The sequence below is a fragment of the Littorina saxatilis genome, linkage group LG8, assembly GCF_037325665.1.
Source record: "Littorina saxatilis isolate snail1 linkage group LG8, US_GU_Lsax_2.0, whole genome shotgun sequence".
In the NCBI taxonomy this organism is placed as follows: Eukaryota; Metazoa; Mollusca; class Gastropoda; order Littorinimorpha; family Littorinidae; genus Littorina; species Littorina saxatilis.
This window is the reverse complement of record NC_090252.1, coordinates 17,017,575-17,036,547: the sequence shown is the minus strand read 5'-3', so window position 1 is coordinate 17,036,547 and position 18,973 is coordinate 17,017,575. Positions and strand designations below refer to the sequence as shown.

The 18,973-nt window shown below is 39.4% G+C and overlaps 1 protein-coding gene across 1 annotated transcript in view; it reads right to left on the bottom strand.

Annotated features, from left to right (window-relative positions):
• LOC138972945 (uncharacterized) overlaps positions 1 to 18,973 on the bottom strand; it is a 28,203-nt gene that overhangs the window by 8,456 nt on the left and 774 nt on the right. Inside the window, exons 2-10 of the mRNA XM_070345606.1 lie at positions 18,008 to 18,215; positions 16,790 to 16,996; positions 12,026 to 12,085; positions 11,161 to 11,272; positions 9,827 to 10,007; positions 9,462 to 9,609; positions 1,998 to 2,407; positions 1,153 to 1,374; positions 394 to 591 (exon numbers count right to left, since the gene is read on the bottom strand). Coding sequence (XP_070201707.1) covers positions 394 to 591; positions 1,153 to 1,374; positions 1,998 to 2,407; positions 9,462 to 9,609; positions 9,827 to 10,007; positions 11,161 to 11,272; positions 12,026 to 12,085; positions 16,790 to 16,996; positions 18,008 to 18,215 — 1,746 coding nt within the window. The remainder of the gene's footprint in view (positions 1 to 393; positions 592 to 1,152; positions 1,375 to 1,997; positions 2,408 to 9,461; positions 9,610 to 9,826; positions 10,008 to 11,160; positions 11,273 to 12,025; positions 12,086 to 16,789; positions 16,997 to 18,007; positions 18,216 to 18,973) is intronic.

Sequence of the window (18,973 nt, the reverse complement as noted above, 5' to 3'; positions counted from 1 at the left end):
CATAAAAAACTCTTTAGGAAAACGTAAAAATCTGAAAATCATGCAAAGGTGACATGCGACTCATTCCGTGGTGGAGGGTCACATATAGTTGTTGGTTTTTTTGGTCACATTTTCAATTCAAAAACAACATAGTCATACACTTTTTTAATTCAGGATAGAAAACACCAATGATAATACATTTGCTGTTTACTAATGTCTGACTAGCAGCGCATCAGTCTTACTGATGTCCTCATAACTGCCCAGGTCTTCTGTGCACTTCATGGGCATATGCAGTACAAGTATGTTCACACACATATCTAAGAGCAACATGAATCATTGTACGTTTTTGTGTGTCATCCTTTATATATAATATACATTGTCAAGGGATGCAGGGTGGTAACAACAAGTTCTCACCATGTGCGTTTGTTTCCCACCAGGACTGTTTTCCGGGCCAGTGCTCTGTCGTCCTTTTTCATGACATGCGTAAAAACCATTAGTCAGGATCAGTGCAATCTTACAGCTTGGATCCGTATGATCACGAGCGACCCAAACGAGTGTGCTGACGTCGTCGCTGACGATATTTGTGAGCTCCATACGGCAGGACTGTTTTGGCTATAAGAGAGAGGAAAATCCCATACAAAAACTGCTTGCAAAACACCACTGTCAAAGAAGGAAAAACATGCAAATGAAATCAAACACACACACACACAAACACACACACACACACACACACACACACACACACACACACACACACACACACACACACACACACACACACACACACACACTGATTTGTACAATAACTTTTTTCAAATAATGTATACTGTTTTGTTCTTTAAATCGCTGTTGATAGTATATGCATCTGTACCAGCAGTGGTCTAGGCAGAGTGTATTCAACAGAGGTGATGTTATTTCATTGACGCTAGCTCAGTGAGGGAGGGAGGGCGAAAGCAAAAGTGAGAAAGAGAGAGAAAGAGAGAGAGAGAGAGAGAGAGAGAGAGAGAGAGAGAGAGAGAGAGAGAGAGAGAGAGAGAGAGAGAGAGAAACAAACAGCCAGACAGACAGACAGACAGACAGACAGGCATACATACAAACATGCAGACAAGGATATACAGACAAAAAGAGAAACAGTGGGAGAGAGACAGACAGAGAGACTCATTCAATACGTACAATCTTCTTGATTTGCAGCGCATTTCGAAGAAGTTCCCCGACCTCTTCGTCCACAACACCGTCACAGCGAAACTGTTTGGTCCACTTAGTAAGGCGCGCCTTTGTCAGATGCTGGTCCTGTTTACATGGGAATGAGAAGACAAACCCGACCAAACAGTTTTGTCCAGAGAGCTTCAGTTTCTTCACGAACCCCTTGACAGACTGCGCTACGAAGTCAAACAACTGGAACAGAAAACGAAAAAGAAATGTTGACTTCTGCGCTTGATCAGAATGCCTTCGGCCGAAAAGGATGATTGCTGGGACGAAAACAAAAACGCAGTGAATTGCGACTGAAACATGATGCGCTCTTTTCAACATCGACTCATTAAATATAATGCTGTTTGTGTTGTTGTTTTTCTGTTGCTCTACGTAGACCGGTGTCACGAACTGAAACCTCTGCTGAACAATCCTTCTCATTGCGGTCAATGCGCATGCGCCAATCTTGGACTTAAAAAAATACGACCGTTTGACCGAACGAACCATGGGTTCTATTAGGGTTAGGGTTAGGGTTAGGATTAGGGTAAAGGTTAGGGTAAGAGATAGGGTTAGGGTTAGTTTGTTCATGACCTGATTAATCTCCCCATGTTAGCGCATGCGCATTGACCGCAAAGAGAAGGATTGTTCAGGCAGTTGTCAATTCGTGACACCAGGAGCGTTATTTTGTGGTAAAAGTTGTGGTTGCTATAAACCTTGCCTTTGAAATAGTGTCAGATCGAGTTGACAGTTATTATTACCCTGGAAAATCTAGCAGTTACAAGTAAAGGCAAACCCATCTAGCGCATATGTATGTTATGTGGCACATTTACCTGTACGCCTGTTCCATGCCGAGTACCTGCCGGGATACGGTATTTCTCACAGCGTGTACCGGGCACCCTTTGCGTTGCTTGGCCCCGGCTGGTTTCAGAGGTGGAATTGGTTTGCCCATCTGCTGCTTGATCACTGGTGGTTTGAGGATTGGTCTGCCCATCACGACTCTTATCTGCTGCTTTGTCACTTCTTGCTTTTGAGTTTGAATTGCTTTGCCCATCCGGACGCCTTTTGACTGCTTGGTCACTGGTTGTCTTAGAGTTTAAACGGGTCTGATTATCCTGAAGCTTATCTACCCCCGGGTTACTCTCAGGTTTAGGTTTAGGGTTTCTTCCGGCCATCCCATCCCGAAGCCAAACATAATGAACTCTGAGAATATCATCACTCAGATCTACCACAAGAAATGCATCTGCAACAACCACAAACGTGTGTTCAGTGATTAAGGTTCGAACAAAAACTTTAAGGATTAAGATTATGAAGCAAATAAATCACAACAATGGGTTGAGAGACAAAAGTGTCCTGTATAAAATCATGTGACAACACAGGTGAGTGCACAAATCCCACACATGCGTGTACAGGAAAAGACTTCCAACTAAAAAAAGATTTAATTTAGAATGAACACACAGTTTTAACAGTTTATACATGAGATTAAATCAGTGATACATATTTGTCATAAATACATAACGTCCGCTTACCCCTTCACCATTATTAATGATCAATAGTTGACTACAAGTTTTAGAGAGACAGGAAATAGAGAGAAGGTCATGGGTGTGGGTGTGTATGCATGCATGTGTGTGTGTATGTGTGTGTGTGTGTGTGTGTGTGTGTGTGTGTGTGTGTGTGTGTGTGTGTGTGTGTGTGTGTGTGTGTGTGTTTGCGGGCACATCACATTTGAAGCAGGCCATGGGATTGAATTTTAGCTTGGAATCGTACACAAAATGCATATTTACAATTCTAACAGTTCTAACTAAAATTCAAATGTTAACAACAGATACAAAACTGACTGAATTGTTTACTTAGTCATTTCTTGAATACAAATCATATTTAAGCTACGGGCACAACAGATCGTTCAATGATCTACGATTTGCACACATTTTCTGTCGTGTCCTTGCACAAATGCGTCGTCGGTTCGTTGTGACTGAGGCTTTAAAACCGTTGAGCAGATTACGTGCCCATTGTTTCTTATGTTTCCCTGTCAGCTTTTGCGGCCATCATTTTGTGTAAACGTTTCGCAACTGTTCCATATCACTATGAACACTTGTGGGTTTTCCTTGTCAAGTTGGATTATTCTTGTTTGAAGCTTCAGAAGCCAGAGTTTCTCTTCCTTTTTTTTTAAGTTTGTAGGTACCACTTCAATTCCCGAATTGTAGAATACGCAGCATTGTTTGCCTTTGCAACTGTCTGCAGATTTGTAGCAATGTTCATTGTTCCATTACCCGGATGCAACGACGCGCTTTCCATAGTGCTTGTTGAAAGACTCCATTTTCAAGCACAACAAAATGGAATGTATTTTGAAACGTATTGTTTTATGATGTAAAAGTCTAATGTCAACCTATTGGAAAGGGATACAGAATAAGGTTTGTTCTGTCAACGGATACTTTGATTTGTTGTGATCAGTGAGCTAAAACAGTTGTAAAACAAATCGGTAAGGCGAAATTTTTACATTTAGTCAAGCTGTTGAAATCACAGAATAAAACTGAACGCACTGCATTTTTTTTTAACCGAGACAATACAGCCTCGTCAATCCCCGCGGCCGTTTTTCCGTGCAACACGAAGTGAAATTGACGAGGCAGATTAGCGCAATAGCGTACTGCGGCAAGCAGGCAAGCGCTCTTTCCGGTATTCTTTTGAACTTTCTGAGCTTGTTTTGAATAACATATATTATATCTATATGCTTTTGGATTGATTTCTTACATTTTAATCGTAGCACTAATTAACCTATTTTCGTTAATTGTAATCCCATTTTAAGAGTAGGACTAATTAACATATTTTCGTTAATTGTGATCCCATTTTAATCGTAGCACTAATTAACCTATTTTCGTTTATTGTGATCCCATTTTAAGAGTAGCACTAATTAACCTATTTTCGTTAATTGTGATCCCATTTTAAGAGTAGCACTAATTAACCTATTTTCGTTAATTGTGATCCCATTTTAAGAGTAGCACTAATTAACCTATTTTCGTTCACTGTGATCCCATTTTAAGAGTAGCACGGATTAACCTTTTTTTTTTTTTTTTTTTTTTTTTTTTTTCTTCTTTTTTTTTTTTTTTTTTTTCTTCTTTTTATCATGTTGACACAACAGACTTTTTCCTGTCTTTTCATGAGAGAAAGCAGTTGAGAATGTGTAAAGCTACATCAGGGGAGGGGTCTATATTTAGACGAGGAGTTTCCCGACAGAAGAGAAAGACGTACTGTAGGAAAGCACACAGAAGTCGAAAATGCCATAGAAAGGGAGAGAAATAGGTATTTCGAGAGAGAGATGGATAGTCGGACCAATCGAGGGAGGAGATGTACCAGGAGATAGAGCTGAGGACGGAAAAAGTAATTGTGAGTAAAACATCATATAGATCCCTAACAGAACAAGAACAGCATGCGTATGGGCCCACTCAAAATTACTTCATAAATGATGATGGCCAACAGGATTTGATAATTTTTTACTATATAGTCTAGTGCCAGCTGTACTAGAGCTTGATATTTTCTTTAATCATGTTGACACAACAGACTTTTTCCTGTCTTTTCATGAGAGAAAGCAGTTTTTTTTTTTTTTTTTTTTTTTTTTTTTTTTTTTTTTTTCAGGGTCACGCAAGGGTCGTAGCAGACGACGGCCCGGTTTATCAGTGCAAATCGCCGTTCCTCTCAACAGTCAAAAGCCATCGCAAGAGTTCTTGTGAACCACAGCCGTTTTTTTTTTTTTTTTTTTTTTTTTTTTCTTTTTTATTCTCTAATAATATCATGCATGACCATGTGTACAATATATAATAATTATAAGCAGGAGTGACATTTTTCATCAATAATGGAAAAACCCAAAAGACAAAGGATGAGAAGAGTTCAGTAATAACATCTCTGCTCAAAAACCGAGATTCAGCTTCAATGTGGAGATGGAGGTTTATCGCCACAACAAGAAGATACAAAGTCTACAGAAGTAAAAAAAAAATCTTCCAACCTGTGTAAATAAGCATGTAAACCACCACAGATTTTTTTATTTTAATTTTTTTGTTTTTTTCCTTTTTTTATTATTTTTTTGTATTATTATGAAACACGAAGTTTCATTTCATTTTCAAACATGAGTGTTAAATTTACGGGAGTACCGTATCTAAATTTGCTAATGCACATTTTAGCAATAAGAACTAAATGGTTAATGATATCTAGACATACGTTGCCTGCATTTTCAACACAAACAACCCCAAGTAGTACAGATTTTGCGTTAAGTTTAACACGTACACCAGTTTTATCTAGTATAGTGTTTTCGACGTGTTTCCAAACCTATTTTCGTTAATTGTGATCCAATTTTAAGAGTAGCACTAATTAACCTATTTTCGTTAATTGTGATCCCATTTTAAGAGTAACACTAATTAACCTATTTTCGTTAATTGTGATCCCATTTTAGGAGTAGCAGTAATTAACCTATTTTCGTTAATTGCGATCCCATTTTAAGAGTAGCACTAATTAACCTATTTTCGTTAATTGTGATCCCATTTTAAGAGTAGCACTAATTAACCTATTTTCGTTAATTGTGATCCCATTTTAATCGTAGCTCTAATTAACCTATTTTCGTTAATTGTGATCACATTTTAAGAGTAAACATGACATATGTATATATATATGTCACAGTGGAAATGAGAATCCAGTGAGATTCCGAATCGCACTAGTGGAGATTGGAATTCCAGTTTGCACTAGGGCAAACTAGAATTCTCATCTCCACTGGATATTTGTTAGTGAAGATTGGAATTCCAGTTTGCCCTAGTGCAAACGGGAATCCAGTTTCAGGGGAGATGGGAATTCCAGTTTTCACAAGGGGAAATAGGAATTGGGGGAAATAATGTGTTCATAGGTTAATAATTGTTGTTAAAACCATTTCATCTTGAGTTATTCATGACTTTAAGGCTTACTCATTGCAGGTATTGAAATGCAGAAATAAAAAAAAATATTATTGAATTGATATAATCAAACAACATAGAGTAATTGCGCACAATACGTTTTTTATTTTATTTATCAATATCATTAAATCATATCACAAAGTTAAAAGTTTATATAAGATGAAGCATGAGAGAGGAGAGAGGAGAGAGAGAGAGAGAGAGAGAGAGAGAGAGAGAGAGAGAGAGAGAGAGAGAGAGAGAGAGAGAAAGAGAGAGAGAGAGAGAGAGAGAGAGAGAGAGAGAGAGAGAGAGAGAGAGAGAGAGAGAGAGAGAGAGAGAGAGAGAGAGAGAGAGAGAGAGAGAGAGAGAGAGAGAGAGAGAGAGAGATGGCCTCGGCCATCAGAGCCGACAGTATTATTGTATTGTATTGTAAAACCACGACTACTGAACGACTGTCTAACGAAACGGTGCAATTGCCGAAAACCAAACATAGACTGCTGTACAAAATGTCACCCAGAAAGCACATTTTGCAAGAACTGTTGATGGATTTTCAGTCAAATGAAAACAAGAAACAAGTCGCGTAAGGCGAAAATACATCATTCAGTCAAGTAGCTGTCGAACTCACAGAATGAAACTGAACGCAATGCAATTTTTCAGCAAGACCGTATACTCGTAGCATCGTCAGTCCACCGCTCATGGCAAAGGCAGTGAAATTGACAAGAAGAGCGGGGTAGTAGTTGCGCTGAGAAGGATAGCACGCTTTTCTGTACCTCTCTTCGTTTTAACTTTCTGAGCGTGTTTTTAATCCAAACATATCATATCTATATGTTTTTGGAATCAGGAACCGACAAGGAATAAGATGAAAGTGTTTTTAAATTGATTTCGAAAATTTAATTTTGATAATAATTTTTATGTTTAATCTTCAGAGCTTGTTTTTAATCCGAATATAACATATTTATATGTTTTTGGAATCAGAAAATGATGGAGAATAAGATAAACGTAAATTTGGATCGTTTTATAAAAAAATATTTTTTTTACAATTTTCAGATTTTTAATGACCAAAGTCATTAATTAATTTTTAAGCCACCACGCTGAAATGCAATACCGAAGTCCGGGCTTCGTCGAAGACTACTTGACCAAAATTTCAACCAATTTGGTTAAAAAATGAGAAAAGCCGGATATGACGTCATCAAAGACATTTATCAAAAAAATGAAAAAAACGTATGGGGATATCATACCCAGGAACTCTCATGTCAAATTTCATAAAGATCGGTCCAGTAGTTTAGTCTGAATCGCTCTACACACACACACGCGCACAGACACACACACACATCACGACCCTCGTCTCGATTCCCCCTTCTACGTTAAAACATTTAGTCAAAACTTGACTAAATGTAAAAAAAGGCATGTTTGTGTGTGTGCGTGAGTGTATGCATGTGTGGGAGTGTGTGTGAAGGCATGTAGCATAGATAGGCCTACCTTTCATGCTTCATCTTTCATAAACTTTTAACTGTGTGATATGATTTAATGATATTGATAATAAAACCTTATTACTCTGTGTTGTTCGATTATATCAATTCAAATTACAAAAAAATAATTTCTGCATTTCAATACCTGAAATGAGTAAGCCTTAAAGTCATGAGTGACTCAAGATGAAATGGTTTTAACAACAATTATAAACCTTTGAACACATTATTTCCCCCAATTCCTATTTCCCCTAGTGAAAACTGGAATTCCCATCTCCACTGAAACTGAATTCCCGTTTGCACTAGGGCAAACTGGAATTCCAATCTTCACTAGCAAATATCCAGTGGAGATGAGAATTCTAGTTTGCCCTAGTGCAAACTGGAATTCCAATCTCCACTAGTGCGATTCGGAATCTCACTGGATTCTCATTTCCACTGTGACATATATATTTTTTGATTCAGAATGTGATGAAGAAAACGATGCAATTGCTTAAGCAGTTTTGAATGTGTTTGTGACAATTTCATTTTAATGACAACTTTAATGAGCCAACTCATTAATTAATTTGTAAGCCTCCACGCTGAAATGCAATACCAAAGTCCGGGCTTCGTCGAAGGATTACTTGACCAAAATGTCAACCAATGTGGTTCAAAAATGAGGGCGTGACAGTGCCGCATCAAGTTTTACTAAATGCCGGATATGAGGTCATCAAAAACATTTATGGGAAAAAGAAAAAAAATAGTCTGGGGATATCATACTCAGGAACTGTCATGTGAAGTTTCATGAAGATCGGTCCAGAAGTTTTCTCGGAACTGATCTACACACACACACATACACACACACACACACACACACACACACACCCACACACACACACACACACACGCACACACACACACGCACACACACACACACACCTACACACACACACACACACACACACATACACACACACACACACACACACACACACCACGACCCTCGTCTCGATTCCCCCTCTATATTAACACATTTAGTCAAAACTTGACTAAATGTAAAAAGGTGCGATCATTTTGATTGGATCATGCCTCATTGCAATGCAAGAAATGGAGCATAATTATGTATGTGCACAAGCGTGTACAAAATAAACACACACTGATCTATAAATAGATTATTCATGCCAGAACCTGAATATAGTTGGGCAGAATCACACTTCTAATCTCAACCAGCTAAGATCAGAATTGAGACTTCAACTGGGTGAAAATGGAAGGTTACACAAAAATGTCAATTGGTTGAGATCTCAATTCAAGTTTTATCCCAAACTTCACTGGATAGAATGGGGCGGGGATGTAGCTCAGTCGGTAGTGCGCTGGATTTGTATCCAGTTGGCCGCTGTCAGCGTGAGTTCGTCCCCACGTTCGGCGAGAGATTTATTTCTCAGAGTCAACTTTGTGTGCAGACTCTCCTCGGTGTCCGAACACCCCCGTGTGTACACGCAAGCACAAGGCCAAGTGCGCACGAAACAGATCCTGTAATCCATGTCAGAGTTAGGTGGGTTATAAAAACACGGAAATTACCCAGCATGCTTCCTCCGAAAGCGGCGTATGGCTGCCTAAATGGCGGGGTACAAACGGTCATACACGTAAAAGCCGTGGGAGTTTCAGACCATGAACGAACAAACACACAAACAAAACTGGATAGAATGAGAAGTCTAGATTTATCCAGCCTTATAATCCAACCTGTATATTAGCTGGATACGATTTGTTTGACCTGTCACCCAAACATTTCTTAAAATAAATAAGCTGGTTTTTTTATAGTGAAATAAAAGTTGATCTTAAACTATGCGCATAGTTGTGTTCGACACACCGCAGATTAAAATTTGGGAGAAACCCTTGACAACATATCCGATTTTGTGTATAATGTTATTCGTCTGTTTAAACTCACCTGTTTTATCTTCCAAAGACTTTATGTCAGCAGAAGACATATCGATATTCATTGATGTTTTGCCTGCATTCACCTCTTTACTAAAGTGGTCCATCAACCGTTCACTTTCTCTGTCTGACAGCTTGAAGCCACTGACACAGTCCTTAACCTAGAAGACACAGGGAAATATTACCGTACATTAAATAGTTGCTATCAGAATATGTAATTTGTCAGATTAGTTGTGAGTGTTGATGTGAAACAGATTGCAAAACATAACGAATGACCCTCCTACACTGACTTGCTCAACATGAGGGAAGAACAGTCAGGGTTTAATATGAGAGATAATTGTTTTGTTTCAAGAATATACAAAATAAAATGCAGGCCACCTTTTCTGATAAAGCTGGCAAACGATCCTGGTGTTCAGGTCGCGGCTGATTTGGGACCATTGGTTCTGGTGCGCGTGGGTCACTGGGAGCATCTGCTTGTGGTGTTCTTATATCCTTTTCCTGTTGTTCGTCTTGTGGCTCTTTCGGGAGCATTGGCTTTGTTAAAGATCCATCGGCCATTCTATATAATTGTGTGGTCCAACAAAATAAACAAACATTGAACATGAACGGAAGCCCAAACGCCACACACACACACACACACACACACACACACACACACACACACACACGCACACATACACACACACACACAAGCACGCACACACACACACACACACACACACACACACACACACACGCGCGCACGCACACACACACACACACACACACACATAATCATGCACACACACACACACATACACATGCACGCACACATATATACACACACGCACATGCACTCTATTCTTTTGCGAAAGCCTTGTGTGTGCGCCTGGATCGTTGCTATGAATGTATTCCCTTGCACTGACCGTTTATACTACGTTAACGTTTACAGTAACTTGCATTGTAGCTATTTGTATATCATTCTGCTTCTCAGCAAGAAATGTAGTTCTGGAATAACGTCATCTACTATTTGCACGCCTTTAGGTTACACGCTTCCAAGTTTAGGATACTTCGATATTTTCCTGAGAAACCATTCCCGAGTATTTCCGAGCCTCTGGCGAAGGTTTACCTAAAAATTGAACCGATGTGACGACTTCAGATTGCTTATGAAATGTAATAGATTTCACCACAGAATTATATGTCTTCGAAAACGTGCACCGAGTGGTTACGTCCCTTGACTAAGACGGGAAGGATTTTAGGAAGAAGCAAATGTGTAAGTTTGAATACGAATTGTTAGCTGAACGAATTTGACCCAATGAATGTAAAGTACCTCAGGGCGATCATGAGTACTATGGAAGGGAGGGGGTGGGGGATTTTCAGGGCGGAATGTATACAATAGCAACAAGGCCAAGTGAGAAATTTGATGTCAGGAGTGATTTGAAGTCGTTACAATGGCCCGAGGGAAATACCTGTTACCGTGGACGAGGTGTGTTACCTGTATAGCCTTCTTTAGGGCGCTTTCATAAAACAAAACTAAACTTGTCGGACACAAATCTGCTGATGCCTGTTCTCAACTTGCTAAAACCTTCAATAGGCAAAAACCATAATATTGCATTCGTGCGCACTGTCAACACAAATATATGTTAGTTTTAGTTGTACCTGACTTTACGTAGTTAATACATTGTGATGTGTCTCATATTAAAACTGATCTTGTTTATAACACCTACACTTACCTTGGACGGCGTCTTCGGATAAAGATGATGACAACGATGACGACAGCCGCAAACAGTAAGACCATCAGAACGATGACCAGCGGTGCAATGAACGACGGCACTGAGCTTTCACCTGTTTGAAGTCACAGGCTTGTCTTCACTCGATTGAATAAGCTTTTCCAGAACACAATTTAAATCATGGAACAAAAGAGATAAAAAGGCCGGTACCGGAGGTTATCCCACAACATTTTAAAAGTTATTTATTCTGGATATCTTTGTTACATTCTGCACATGCTGATTTTGATATTGGTGAATTATAAGTTACACATCGACAAGGTGTTATGACGTTAGTATGGCTGTCCCTGACTTGGACCGAGCTGTGTATACAATGGCTACTTATTTAACGAGGTTTCCTACTGTTGAATATTGTTTACTCTTGTTGTGTTGGATGTAAACATATGTTCATACGGTTCCAGTCTCATCACTAAAATACCCCAGAGGAAGGCAAACCTGTTGGTGGGAGGGTCATTTACACATTTTAAAACACATGTTCGCAACTTTTACAATCACTATTTTCTAAAGATACATATTACTATATGTGACCCTCCACCACGAAATGAGTCGCATGTCACCTCGCGCGGTTCTGCGCTAGGCTTAATATAAGTCCGGAGAGTGTATGGTAACAGTGTGAGGGTCACCTTAGTCACAGGCGTATAACTCAAACAGTTTCCGCTCTTTTCTAAAACGGTTTTCACCACTGGATAGAGCATAACAAACTCTTTAGGAAAATGTAAAAATATGAAAATCATGCAAAGGTGACATGCGACTCATTCCGTGGTGGAGGGTCACATATGTATTCATTATTATTTCTAAGCAAGGCCCTTACCTTGTACGGAGCTGCCTGTGCCTATTGTGCTTGTTGGTTCTGGCAAAGTGTGGGCTCGTGCTGTCACAAAAACAAGGCATCAACATAAATCATATAAGTGTTATTCCAGAAGAAAAAAATGTAGACATGACTCATTAGTCTCAAATGATTTGATTAGCGAGCGCGCCCGCACGCGAACACACACACACACACACACACACACTCACACACACACACACACACACACACACACATACACAAACACACACACACACACACACACACACACACACTCACACACACACACACAGATACAAGGGCATGTTACTTGATCCGGTAGGAATGTATGCGATTACAGGTCATCTATCAATGTTTCTTAGGTGTGGGCATTTCATTCTTAATTTGTGAACAGCAAATCTCAGTATTTTCTTCAGTACTGTGATACCTCAATTGTAAGTGTAAGTCGTTATCTCTGAAATCAGCACGTGTAGCCCTATTGTGTGCGTTAATTGTCTCTACCCTGGATGGGTGTCCTTGATCTGTATCAATGTTAATAGGATAGACTCCTTAAATGATCCACCTTGTTTCTTTTGTTGGCTAATTCATTTGATCATCTGAGTAGTCCTGCACAACACCAACTCACTCACAATTTCGTCAGATTGTTTGATTTTGGTTGGCAATATGACGTAAGACATGTGTCATTCATTCTCGTTTTTATATTTAGTCAAGTTTTGACTAAATATTTTAACGTAGAGGGGGGAATCGAGACGAGGGTCGTGGTGTATGTGTGTGTGTGTGTGTGTGTGTGTGTGTGTGTCTGTGTGTGTGTGTAGAGCGATTCAGACTAAACTACTGGACCGATCTTTATGAAATTTGACATGAGAGTTCCTGGGTATGAAATCCCCGAACGTTTTTTTCATTTTTTTGATAAATGTCTTTGATGACGTCATATCCGGCTTTTCGTGAAAGTTGAGGCGGCACTGTCACGCCCTCATTTTTCAACCAAATTGGTTCAAATTTTGGTCAAGTAATCTTCGACGAAGCCCGGGGTTCGGTATTGCATTTCAGCTTGGTGGCATAAAAATTAATTAATGACTTTGGTCATTAAAAATCGGAAAATTGTAAAAAAAAATAAAAATTTATAAAACGCTCCAAATTTACGTTTATCTTATTCTCCATCATTTGCTGATTCCAAAAACATATAAATATGTTATATTCGGATTAAAAACAAGCTCTGAAAATTAAATATATAAAAATTATTATCAAAATTAAATTGTCCAAATCAATTTAAAAACACTTTCATCTTATTCCTTGTCGGTTCCTGATTCCAAAAACATATAGATATGATATGTTTGGATTAAAAACACGCTCAGAAAGTTAAAACAAAGAGAGGTACAGAAAAGCGTGCTATCCTTCTTAGCGCAACTACTACCCCGCTCTTCTTGTCAATTTCACTGCCTTTGCCATGAGCGGTGGACTGACGATGCTACGAGTATACGGTCTTGCTGAAAAATGGCAGCTACTTGACTAAATATTGTATTTTCGCCTTACGCGACTTGTTTATATTTAGTCAAGTTTTGACTAAATTTTTTAGCATAGAGGGGGAATCGAGACGAGGGTCGTGGTGTATGTGTGTGTGTGTGTGTGTGTGTGAGTGTGTGTGTGTGTGTGTGTGTGTGTGTGTGTGTGTGTGTGTGTCTGTCTGTCTGTCTGTGTGTGTGTGTAGAGCGATTCAGACTAAACTACTGGACCGATCTTTATGAAATTTGACATGAGAGTTCCTGGGTACGAAATCCCCAGACGTTTTTTTCATTTTTTGGATAAATGTCTTTGATGACGTCATATCCAGCTTTTCGTGAAAGTTGAGGCGATACTGTCACGCTCTCATTTTTCAACCAAATTGGTTGAAATTTTGGTCAAGTAATCTTCGACGAAGCCCGGACTTTGGTATTGCATTTCTGCTTGGAGGCTTAAAATTTAATTAATGAGTTTGGTCATTTAAAATTTGAAAATTGTAAAAAAAAATATTTTTTTTATAAAACGATCCAAATTTACGTACATTTTATTCTTTATCATTTTCTGATTCCAAAAATATATAAATATGTTATACTTGGATTAAAAACAAGCTCTGAAAATTAAAAATATAAAAATTATTATCAAATTTAATTGTCCAAATCAATTTAAAAACACCTTCATCTTATTTTCTTGTCGGTTCTTGATTCCAAAAACATATAGATATGATATGTTTGGATTAAAAGCACGCTCGGAAAGTTAAAACGAAGAGAGGTACAGAAAAGCGTGCTATCCTTCTCAGCGCAAGTACTACCCCGCTCTTCTTGTCAATTTCACTGCCTTTGCCGTGCGCGGTGGACTGACGATGCTACGAGTATACGGTCTTGCTGCGTTGCATTGCGTTCAGTTTCATTCTGTGAGTTCGACAGCTACTTGACTAAATGTTGTATTTTCGCCTTACGCGACTTGTTTCCCTTTGGGGTGGGGGTCGGTGGGATCGGTTGGGGGTGATGTGGAGGTAGGGGTGGGGTGGGTGGGATCGGTTGGGGTGATGTGGAGGTAGGGGTGGGGTCGGGGGGGCAAGGGTTGGCTTCACTATTTAAGGCACAGTAAGCCTCCCGTAAACCATCACCGACACTATCAGGACAAACACCCTTTCGTTTGAACACTTACCGCTTGAGAACATCCAAGGTGCCCTACGTAAAGAGCGAGCAATGTTCAAAGAATATGTCTGATCAGACAATCGGGCGGCGCGTTTTGGCGCTAGACCTAACTTTAAGATTTAAATAATAAATTGACAGCTTGTTACAAACACATTCTTAAATCATAAAAAAAATTCTTTGTTCATTAAGACAAGATAAGTACAACTTGAATTTTGGACAGTTTAAAGAAAAAATAGCCCGGAAGTATGTCCCGCAAAACGTGGTTCTCGTAGCAGATGAATGTTCTGCATGTCGCCAAATTTCTTTGAACGTCAACCTCCACCGCTCAGTTCGTGTGACTCGCAGCCGTTTGTTGCGTTTTAGATTCAGAGGTACACAATAACGTGCTATTGCATACACCGAGTCTCATTGCAATCACAAACTGACTACTACATTGTAAAAAAAAAAAAAGTGGATCACACGGGTTCGTGATGGCTCAGGGGTGAGATACACCACAAAAACAGGTATGTGGTTTACGCGAGATAAATAGCCATTCAAACGAACTGTGTTATTTAATGCTATTAAATGCTATTGCAAGTGTGTTCGATACGGTTAAAACTGCTTTTTTCATGAGAAGATTTAAATCGTTCTGTAAACCATTTTAGACATACTGGGGCTGTAAACGAGCAAAGCATCATCGGTTGTTGCCGTTCAAGCTGATAACATCAAACAGAAAATACTAATAGCAATCCGTCGCGATATAACCTTCGTGGTTGAAAACGACGTTAAACACCAAATAAAGAAAGAAAGAAAGACTAATAGCAATCAATGGTCGGAGTGAAATTGCGATATGTGCCTTTTTGTTTCGAGGAAGTATTCGCATCAGGTACGTATCAATGCTGCGGAAAATGCAACGCACGTTTATGATATGAGAAACAAAGGGAAGTAAGCATGCTAAATGCATACGACATGTGCAATAGAGTATGTTGGTGTTTTGGGAAAGCAATCTCCTGGCACCTGAGATAAGAACAACAAGTCGCGTAAGGCGAAATTACTACATTTAGTCAAGCTGTGGAACTCACAGAATGAAACTGAACGCACTGCATTTGTTCACAATGACCGTAGCTGTCTCGAATAGCAGCTAGCAACTGCTGAAGGGACATTAAAACCCAAAAACCAAACCAAACCAAACAATGACCGTAGTCCGCCGCGTGTGCATAACGGAGTGAAACTGACGAGCCTGTTCAGCGCGGTAGTGGTTTCGCTGTGCTGCATAGCACGCTTTTTTGTACATCTCTTCGTTTTAACTTTCTGAGCGTGTTTTTAATCCAAACATATCATATCTATAATTATGTTTTTGGAATCAGGAACCGACAAGGAATAAGATGTCGGAAATTTAATTTTGATCATAATTTTTATATTTGTAATTTTCAGAGCTTGTTTTTAATCCAAATATAACATATTTATATGTTTTTGGAATCAGGAAATGATGTAAAATAAAATGAACCTAAATTTGGATCGTTTTATATAAAAAAAAAATTAAAATTTTCAGATTTTTAATGACCAAAGTCATTAATTAATTGTTAAGCCTCCAAGCTGAAATGCAATACCGAAGTGCGGCCTTTGTCGAAGATTGCTTTTCAAAAATGTCAATACATTTGATTAAAAAATGAGGGTATGACAGTGCCGCCTCAACTTTTACAAAAAGCCGGATATGACGTCATCAAAAGTATTTATCAAAAAAATGAAAAAAAGTCCGGGGATATCATTCCCAGGAACTCTCATGTCAAATTTCATAAAGATCGGTCCAGTAGTTTGGTCTGAATCGCTCTACACACACACACCCACAGACAGACAGACAGACAGACAGACACACACACACACACACACACACACACACACACACACACACACACACACACACACACACACACACACACACACACACACACACACCACGACCCTCGCCTCGATTCCCCCTCTATGTTAAAACATTTAGTCAAAACTTGACTAAATGTAAAAAGTGACTTTAACAAGCAACTTCCATCCTCATGTTTAGTAATTTGGGTTTTGTAAAATGTGTGAGATTCGTGGACTGTTTTGAGCACAACACACAAGGTTCATCACTCACCTTTGACATCCATATCACACACGTGTGATTTCGTTCCTTCTCCGGGTACAAGGTAGCACACATACATTCCTGCATTTTCTCTGCCCACTGTAGGAATCGTATGTCTTAGACGATCATTGATGACGATGTTAATCACTGAACCATTCTCTGCAGTACATTGGTGTTTCTGTTCTTCCTTCCCCCAAGTGCATGCCAGAACGGCTGATTCTAAGAGATCATATTATAAAGAAGCATATTTACGACGACAGATAAATCATTGTCAGCTGCTTTCTAATTCCACCACTTTCCAAGAAAACAAGCACACTCACGCAACACATTTTAAATAAACAACAATACACACAATCATACAACCACATAGAAAAAAGAAAAAAAAAACCATCACCACATACATGATTATAACATACATGTAAATGCCTAGAGAACACGGGTAGTCTGAGAGGAGAGTAAACAACTGGATGTTTGAGATAGGTATAAACTCATGTCAACATTAGATTCAATGGACGTTGCAGAGGAAACGGGAAGTTTACTAATTCAGTGCAAAACTCGACAGACCGTTATCTAGACTTCCATTACTGGACAAATGAAAGCGTTATTGTCTTTCAACGAAGTGAATGTTACTAGCAATGCACTTCATGCATGGTAGGAAATAAAGTGTAGGGGAAATCAATAGATGGCTCCATGTATATAGCTCATATTAGTAGGATGGGTATTTGTCCTGCCAGGTCTGCTGGAAGCAGCCATTTACTGATAAATAGTGCACATGGAAGCTATGCTTTTGGTCACTTCACCAAACATAGTCACTGATTCCCAAGAAGACGTCAGATGCATATGTATGTACCACATGCTGTATTTTTAAGACCGTTCCTTCCGATTTATTTCTTAGTGTACAATAGAAGACATTCAATAAAACTGCTATAAGACATCAACACGTTAAACCACTGGTGTAGATAATCAACTCCCATTATGATACACGTTCTTATGTGTTCTGATACAATTAGCGTCTTCGGGCATTATAAATAGGGCGATGTGAACATGTTCAATGAGACACCTCGAATAGCATGTTGTTCAAATAGAGAGCCTGACTTACCCAGACACTATTAGAACAGTATGCGTGGGAAAATTGTTGTTGGTAATACCCAAGTAATAATGCAAAGCCTAGCAAGCAGCTGTCAGAGGTGTTGGGTCATCATCATTGATATTTACAGAGAAGACACTTACCTGTTCCATTGTGCGGATGGTGTTCTAATAGGATGCCACGTATGTCTGCATTCATGTTGGTGTGAAAATTGCATGTTACGAAAGCGTTTTCACCAGCAGTGACGGTTCCAGCTTCACAAGTGATTTGTGTCATAGCTGCTTGCACAATGAACGGTTGCGGTCCAAACAGGACATAGAGAAGAAGAGCTCCGACGACAAACATGTTAATCTGTAAAGATCAGAAATAAACAGAAAGAACATCATACTTGTGCAAGAAGATGTAGAAGCACTTGACATTGAGTTGTGAGTGATGCCAGGACTGGACTACCTCCACACTCAACTAAAGTCTATTTGACTTGATTACAAGTAAAACATGTCAAGGTCACATTGGGGGTGATCCCTGGTGAAAAAGAACCAACACTGAACAACTAATACAGCACAATTAAATGCATTCACGCACTTTAAGAGACAGAACAGTAACGATCGTACGATATACACTATTGATGGATAAGCATGCATTCCTATGCACAAACTGTGATTTACACCCAAGCAGACAAGGATAGTTGAAGATGTGTTGACAAATGCTATGCTATGCCATCAATCCAATGTTGAGGCTTTCAACGATTTATGAAAACATTAGCTTCTTTAGACTAGCAAACAAAACAACAAAAGCGCGGCTGTTTTCTAAGAATATTGCATCATAAGTTATCAACCAGCTAGAGGTAAAGCTGGATAACTGAACACATCGACTCGTCCAAGTAGCCGCTTGTAACGCTTCTAGCGGCGTTCGTCTCGTGGCGAACTTGTTTACGTCGATACTCACATAGCAGGGCCGGACCAAGTTCGTTTCAGGGAGGGGGGGGGGGGGGTTCCAACTGAAGGCAGGGGTCGAAAGTCCACATTTTTTTTTTCTCTGAGAGGTACATTGGATGGCCAGGGGGGGAGGGGGGTTCCGGAACCCCAGGAACCCCCCCCCCCCCCCCCCAG